The sequence below is a fragment of the Typopeltis vanoorti genome, chromosome 8, assembly GCF_054136105.1.
Source record: "Typopeltis vanoorti isolate ZY-2024b chromosome 8, IOZ_Tvanoo_1.0, whole genome shotgun sequence".
NCBI classification, from domain to species: domain Eukaryota; kingdom Metazoa; phylum Arthropoda; class Arachnida; order Uropygi; family Thelyphonidae; genus Typopeltis; species Typopeltis vanoorti.
Window position 1 is genome coordinate 67,350,700 of NC_143556.1, and position 9,056 is coordinate 67,359,755.

Sequence of the window (9,056 nt, forward strand, 5' to 3'; positions counted from 1 at the left end):
CCACAGACGCTGCATTGTCTCGCCGTTAAATAGTCTTCGAGTATAATGAGTCATTGAAAATCTTCTATTATTGTTATCTTTCGGAAAATCAAAATTATGAATCTGTTTCAACTAATAGTTGACGTAATTGATTAATATTGGAAAATTTTACAGGACACCAAGTTGCTGGATCATTATAATTTAAATTTGTAAAATCAGATCCTTTTATGATTGGATCTGTAGAACAACCAGCTTCAGAATAAACAATACTCATATGATCTGTAGATTTCTCCTTCGATGTTTTAATCCGATATTTGGTATCTGTAGAATTCTCCTCCAATTCATTAATCCAAACTATAGACGAATTATCCAACGAATAATCTTGAAGAATTTCTTCTTGTATGCGATTGCGATCTTCTCGGCAAAGATATTTTAAAAATGCACCTTCTTGTTTTTTTTCAAACTTTCTTCCTTTTCCGCTTTACATTTGTGATAATGAAAACCCGATTTCTTTTTATCCATTTTCAAAATCCAGTAACTGAAATATTTATAAATAAAAATAAACTTAATTATAAAAAATATGGACTTTAAACTATTCAGTAATTCACAAATAAATTTTTATACATTTACTTAATGAAGTATTTATCAATTATATATACCTTTATAAGTTATAACTATATAACTTATCTATCATACATTTATAATCTAATAATTCAACAGTATTTTTCTATGAACATAATTGAAAAATTTCTCAAATGCATCTGACTTAAAGAATTTTGTAAATATTTTTAACGTGTTAAAGTACAGAAAATGAGCGTTCACCGCCAGCATTACAAACAGGCAGTGTCCAGGGCCGCATTTATACTTTTGGAGACCCGAGGCGCAACATCATTATGAGGCCTCAAAAATAAGCACTTTTTTTAGTTTATTGAAAATAAAAGTCAACATTTCCATCATAACTAATTTTAGTAACACAATACAACATTGGTATACATATATTTGCATTTTAAAAAAAAAGTATAAAAATAAATCAGTTCAAATTTAAATAAAAAAATCAATAACTAAAAGTTTTTTGTTTTTTTTCTGTCTTTGGTTTTAGCAAATATGTATAATGTCATCATAATTAATCGGGTCCATTATATCTTATTCAATTCATAATAACGACAGGTTACTTGTTTTATTTTGGTGCAAGTTGCTTCTTAAATAATTGTATAAGGATAAAAGTTTTTTTTTTTTAAAAAAAAGAAAGGAAAGAATTTAAATACAATCAAATTAAGCTTGCTAATCAAGGTAAAAATAGGAACTTCATCAACTGTAAAGTTCAGATATTCTCACTAAAAATAAAAATTTTGAATTTACGGTAATAAAAATTGTAGCAAAAATCATTACATTTATGGAATTTCAACATGGATCTAAATATAAATATAAAACGTTTCAGTTTGCAGTAACATGCACAGTATGCCTCCCTGGTTGACAGAATGGTTAATGTATCTGCTTTCCAACCACCCAACTTTAGGTCAAAGGTAAATTTTGTCGCCTAGTGCGAGACCACCTTACTTACTGGAGGCCTGGGATTCACTCACACACACACACACACACACACACACACACACACACACACATATATATATATATATATATATATGTGATCATAGGCTTTTACTCGGTTGTTGTGATACATTTTAAAACATAGATTTAATGACTTAAAAAACCTAGATAACTTATAAAGATTTTAATGAGAATAATACAACTAGTTTTATCGGCTTATAACAGCCTTCCTCAGGTATTCATAAAGGAAAAGAATAGTAATAAACATTGAAGTATCTAAAACAACTGGAAATTACAGGTAAAAATGTCCACACATAATTGATACATAAAAAACGTATTTTTTTCAAGTTGTTCTAACAGGCGTGCCATTGTTTATTACAAGTGTGCGTGCAGGCTCACGTGAACGCCAATATTGAATAACTGCAGCATGACTATCTGGGATGTTGTAACTCAAATTGTTGTTTAAGTGGACAGGGTTCAGCAGGATTTCCCTTGATTCTACAATTTTTCTCTCAAACTCATCATCACAGCGAAAAATATTTTCTCATCTATCCCAGCAAACGGAGTGACTTTGTTGATCATCATTAGGATTATTTGAAAAAAGAACATGACTGGATAACGCAGTTGCATTAGATCTTTTGTAAGAGACGTCTCTCTTATGCTCTTTTATACGTTGTTCAATAGATTTGTTAGTTTGTCCAAAATAAAGGATATTGTAATCGCACTATAATTTATATACACCTGGATATTTTTATAAAAAACGATTAAGAAATTTCTTCTGGATCCTCCTAGGCGGTGCACAACAGAAACTATTAATTTTAACGGTAGCATCTCCATTTCATACATTAGCACAGTCTCTAAAAAATTAGCTAAAGTCCTTAAAAAATAAAATATCAGGACGTTCTTCATCACACTTCCTAAAATCCGTTCTCTAATCAGCCATCCAAAGCCTACTCATCACTACCTAAAATATCCAGGTGTATATAAATTATGGTGCGATTGCAATATCCCTTATTTTGGACAAACTAACAAATCTATTGAACAACGTATAGAAGAGCATAAGAGAGACATCTCTTACAAAAGATCTCATGCAACTGCGTTATCCAGTCATGTTCTTTTTTCAAATAATCCTAATGATGATCAACAAAGCCACTCCGTTTGCTGGGATAGATGAGAAAATATTTTTCGCTGTGATGATGAGTTTGTGAGAAAAATTGTAGAATCAAGGGAAATCCTGCTTAACCCTGTCCACTTAAACAACAATTTGAGTTATAACATCCCAGATTGCCATGCTGCAGTTATTCAATATTGGCGTTCACGTGAGCCTGTACGCACACTCTCAATAAACAATGGCACGCATGTTAGTACAACTTGAAAAATACAACGTTTTTTATGTATCAATTATGTGTGGACATTTTTACCTGTAATTTCCAGTTGTTTTAGATACTTCAATGTTTATTACTATTCTTTTCCTTTATGAATACCTGAGGAAGGCTGTTATAATCCGAAAAACTAGTATTATTCTCATTAAAATCTTTATAAGTTATCTAGGTTTTTTAAGTCATTAAATCTATGTTTAAAAAAAAAAAAAAAAAAATATATATATATATAAGATTAATTCAGTTTCAACTTTATCGCATAATTATTAAGATTTATTCAACTCCAGATTTGATTTTTTTTTTTAAGTTGCAGTAATAAGCATAATAATTCCAGCTTTAGTTAAAACGTAGAAGCAATCAATAGTAACTTGCTATGCTCGCTAACATCCACTTTTTTACTCGACATTTTACCCTAAAATAACTAGAATCTTGATGCACAAAAAATGAACTGAAAAATCAATTTAATTTATAAATAATAATAAACTTGAAAATCAAATGCTCTGTTTATGTGATATAGAAACTGCTCTTACTTACTAATTAATACAAATATCAGCAGCATACAAAAAACCTCTGTTGTCTCAGAAACGTGTTTCAAAATGATCGCAAGTTCAATACTCAGCGATCTTCTTTCCTAACAGGATCCTGGGAAATCACAGGGTGAAATATTCTTAAGAACGTCATGGATTAAACTGACCGTATATTTAATCTCTGGATTAAACTGCTAAGTCAGTGATTGGTCAACACAAGTCAATCATTTAGTAAGAGAAATTTTCCAGAGAAGGAGATTGGAATTTAGTAATATTGATAAGAACAATCGTCCAGGTAGTTCAGAAGTGAAAACCATCTCTGACAAAATGAAACTAGTTTATTTAATTAAAAACACAAAAATACAACCAATTTATTAAATATATCTTTATAGAGTTCATAATTAAAAGGACTCTAATAATAATAATAATAATAATAATAACAGATTTCTACAGATGTGTCTCATCTTGTTTTGATATTATCAAAATTATCAAGTTATTCTGAAGCATTATGAATTTTGCTATTTTATTATTATGCCACTAATATTTCTTCAAATGTCACACTTTTTACAACAAAACTGGCTAAGTTATGTTGAATATATCTGTTTGCAAATATACTCAAAATCCCTTTGACCTAATAAAAATGTAGAATGCTGATGAAACTACATCAGCATAAGATATTTGACCCTTTTTTGTTGCACAATTTATTTATTGTGTCTCTTCCCAAATAAAAACAAATTTCACATGTGCGAAAATAAATAATAAATAAATAATCAAAACGTTTGTTTACGTTGGAAATATTATGTCTAATATTTATATTTTTTAAATAACATTTATTGAAATAAATATGAAATTTTGCTTTCCTTCCTTGCAAAATAAAATTATATGGGTCGCACATTTCAATTTTAGGAACGATTTTTTTTTTTTAATGAGCAACAAATGATGTTAAACTGCATTACTCGGGGTTTCCGATTGTGAGTCTTTTTAATTTATATCCAATGGTATTTTATCAGAGATTCTACGCCTTTGTCTTTTGCTTAAAACTGCAACAGTACAATTACTTTGGAACAATAACGAATTCAAACAAAAAGAAAGTGCACATATGTTATCTAGTAGTATTTTGTGGGTGGGTGGTGATAATTTTGGGAGGGGAGGGGAGTTAGCCATTAAAGGCGAATTAATTCTCTTATGAAAATTTTGGAAATAAAATTTCATTTTGACGCATGCACCTACACATGTTTCGAAGGATAAATTCGACTACCATTTGCTTTCTTCTCTACTACAACAATTTAAGTTTGACTATACGAGTTGCTTTGGTATTCAGAGCAATCAAGCAGTAATTAAAATAGTAGATTTACTAATATGAATAACATTACATAACATATTTGCTTAGTCATTTACATATCATCATAATTCTGTAGTTTTGGAATAATTTATCATTTTCATTTCAGCACCTTGTCTTTTTTGTTACCGGCATGGTGGCTTACCTCATCCCAGACATTCCACGTTCCATTCAACAAAAAATACAACGTCAGAGATTTCTAGCCAGAGAAGCATTATATAAAGCTCAAGCCGAAGAGACTCGACAAGCATTAGTAGATATGAATACCCTTACAGAGGATGGAGCAGCTTTACCTGTTTAGCATTTGATTGCATGCATTGTTCCAGAAACGTCTACTACATGGCAATAGAATCTTTAGTAGTTGTCCTGACATAAAGATTCAGTTTCAGTGATAAGAAAGGATCCTAAAGTTCGAGCTGGTTTATTTTTTAAAAAAATGACTTGAATTATAGGAGTCAAGTGAAACTTTTCATGTGTTCATATGTACAGTGTATAAATGAGATACTGAACATTTAAAAGATCCCTGAAAAAGGTCCTTTTTTCAGTTTCGTTGTCCAAATAATATTTTGTGCCTTTTACCGCTATCTATACAAAGGACCATAAATGACGAGATTCGTCAATAAAGCGCTGCATATATTGTAGATATTGAAAAACTTTGAGATGAAAATATGTTTAGTTAAAAGTCAAAACGAAAACTACTTTCAAGTGTCATTAGCAATGTACTGGACACTAGTAGAGATTGCTTGTAAACTGCAACTGTGTATAAAATTCCCTATATAGGTTATTATACATACGAAGGTCTATCAAAAATTTCGTATTCAACAAAATCTTTCCTCTAAAAAAGGTATGGTTTCCTAAATAGTCAAAGATTAACAAAAAATTAAAAGATTTCAGTGAAATCTTCATGAAATGAAAAGTATGCCTTTTCATTGTTTTCAATATTTAATTTCTCAAGTTTAATGTGAAACCTTAAACTCACAAATAAATGATCGTCTTTAGTTTCACAAGCACAAAATGGCATCTGACGATCACTTCATTTTTAAGTAGTATCCAATACGCACACATAAAAAACAGCATTATTTAGCTTAATGCTTACCGGGTGGAAAATTAAAATTATTATACGACGCTTTTAGATAGGCCTTCGTATATATGTATATATCATATTAAGAATCTTTAATTTTATTAAAAACCTTCCATGTTTTAAAAATAAATCACGTTAATGAATATTATTTTGTACATTGCTCTTTCTCTGTTAATTAAATCTCAATTTTTCTCTATTTCGATTATTTGAACTGAAAATACATATTTTTACATCATGATCATCTTAACCTATAAATTTCACAAAATGACTTCATCGAAGCTTTGATATCGAAGCCAGCATGTTTGATTGCATTGGCTTGTGGAGATAAAACGCAACGAACATAGGAAGTTGGATCAAAAATTGGAATTACACAGTAGCGTAGCTACATCACTGACTTCATGATAAGTGAACGGGAGGAGGAGGCTGATAACTGGAATTACCTTAACATGTATGAAAATTCAAAAATAAATGAAACATAATACTAAAATTGTATCTAAAGACTTCATGTTAAAAATAAATTATTCCTAACATAATTTTCGCTAGCTCTGAAATTCACCCCACCAGGAGTCCTATCTGATCATTCCGATTAAAACAAGTAAATAAATGTTGCTGACAATCACAGAAAGGCGATCTTTGTAATAGCGTTCTCCAATACTGTTCAATCACCGTAATCGAACGTTGACCTTTTAACCACTACTCGTTTCATGTGCAATATTAGTACACTTCTTCATGCGCAAAAATTATTTAAAAAAAAAAAAAATCGATATTACATTGACTGGATTTTGACGTGTAGCTAATAATAGCTATTATATTAGTAATACCGAATATGAAATGATGAATAGCGATGTAGGGTAGATCTTGCCTTAGCAATATGCTCACTTTCTATAATGAAGTAATAATGGAGTTGGATAAAGGAAATCATTTTTCAGTGATCTTGGACTTTGCAAAGGCATTTGACAAGATTCCACATGCAACTCTGTTGCATAAATTGGAGCAAATGAGTATGGATCCGAGACTAGTGATTTGGATTAGAGGGTGGCTAATGGATAGATATCAAAGAGTGGTTTATGGTGGAGCGGAGTCTAGTAGAAGGCAGGTGACTAATGGTGTGCCTCAGGGCTCAGTGCTTGGTCCTCTGTTATTTAATTTGTACATCAATGATATTGGGGAATAGTTTGAAAGGAGATATCCACTTGTTTGCTGATGATACAAAACTGGGAAGAGCGACATTTAATTCAGATGATGTGGATATCTTACAGGATGACTTAAATAGGTTGGTGGTTTGGGCTAAACTAAATGGCTGCCAGTTTAATGTGGCCACTTCGGAAGGATGAGATCACATGCTGTTTACTATATTGATGGAACGGAATTGCAGGAGGTTAATGAGGTTAGGGACTTGGGAGTTAAGTTATTGTGGACAGAGAACTTAAGTTTCGAGGTCATATTGCAAAGGTTGCCAAAACTTTACATCAGATTACATGATTATTGAGGAACATACTGAATCATTTCAGTGTGTTTCTCAATAATCAGCAGAGATAAGGAAGTGATTGTCCCACTTTATAAAGCATTAAACAGACCTCATTTTGACTATTGTGCACAGATCTGGTCACCTGGATTTCTTGGTGATGTGGAAATGGTGGAGAGGATTCAGAGACTGGTTACGAAAATTGTTGCAGGCCTGTGGGATGTCTCCTATGATGATAGATTGAAGGTCTGTGAACTTCAAAAACTAGTTGATAGACGTATGAGAGTAGATATAAATCAGGGGTCGACAACCGGCGGCCCAAACGTGCATTTTTGGCGACCCATAAAAGGTTGACCATACTTACATAGCATGTGCCCGTATGTTGAATTATTCAGTGATATATTCAGTATGATGAATTCATCAGTTTTGCAAAGAAGACGATAAGTCGCATTTGGAAGCATATACATATGCGAACATTTCTGCCACGAGTTTCAGAAAAACTGTTTGAAATATTCTTCTCGACTGACTGATGAAAATTTGCATATTCCTCGATTCGAATTTGTACCTGGTTATAAAGTGGATCTAGATAATTTGGCTAAGGGAAAACAATCACAAAAGTCACACTAAGCAGGGAGACACACATATTATGATGCATAAACTATATTACGTTATAATAATTTTTCACGAGTTTCATTTTCATGCTTGTTTCATATCTCGTAGTTTAATATGTCTGTGTTTGTTGAGATTGATATAATAAAAATTGATAACTTAAGTATTTTTTCACTCACTATTTTCTCTTAATTAAACGTTTGCGGCCCGATTATTAAAAATAAAAGTTGAATGTGGCCCGTGAGTCTGAAAATGTTGCCGACCCCTGATATAAATTATTAAAAGGGTTTTATAGGATTGATACTGATAACCTTTTAAGACCAGTGAAGGAAGGGAGAGAACGAGGGGTCATCCCTGAAGATTGTGTAAGAGTGTGGTTAACAAGGGTGTTAGGACTAGATTTTTTGCTTGGAGGGTTTGTGAATGGGTGGAATGAGTTGCCAGAGGTGGTTGTGAATGCTTCATCCGTGAATGAGTTTAAGGGGAAGTATGATAAGTATTGTATATATAACGGTTAGTATGTTGATGTTGGGTCTCCCGCGATGAGTCTTTTGACTCCATGGAGGCACCTTACATAATAATATATTTTTTGAGTACTTTATTATGTCTTGCATACATATAATGATTACATTATAAAATTATAGAAATGACAAAATTTAAAAATTCTAAAAATTACATACATATAATTTTTTTTAATTTTTTTTAATTTTTTATATTGATCTCTCAAATATTTACATATATACAATTATCATCTTGAGTAACATTTAGTATATTATTTTACAAGGTTCAGCACGAAATGCTGCATACAATGAAATTTCCATAATGATGATAACAGTTTTTTTGCTATCTTTTAAAATAACAATAATTTACAATTATATAGTTCGGATAATAATATTTTTTTTTAAATAATAATAATAGTTTATTATCTCTCAAATAATCACATGAATATACTAAAATTTAGGTAACAATGCAACTTTTTCTTGCAAATGGTTCAGTAAAAATTATAATTACTCGTAATATCATTATCATTTGCAGAATTTCTCATTGACACAAGAGTAAAAAGCATGTATTATTTCCATTAATAATAATAATAATCATAGTAATACTTTACACTTAATAACTCACAAGT

The 9,056-nt window shown here is 31.1% G+C and overlaps 1 protein-coding gene across 1 annotated transcript in view; it reads left to right on the forward strand.

Moving 5' to 3' along the window:
• The window catches only part of LOC150104069 (anoctamin-4), a 201,312-nt gene extending 195,263 nt beyond the window's left edge, over window positions 1–6,049 (forward strand). The window contains exon 26 of the mRNA XM_090396392.1: window positions 4,882–6,049. Within this exon, the coding sequence (XP_090252518.1) occupies window positions 4,882–5,073 (192 nt within the window). The 3' untranslated portion in view covers window positions 5,074–6,049. The remainder of the gene's footprint in view (window positions 1–4,881) is intronic.
• The last annotated feature ends 3,007 nt before the right edge of the window (window positions 6,050–9,056 follow it).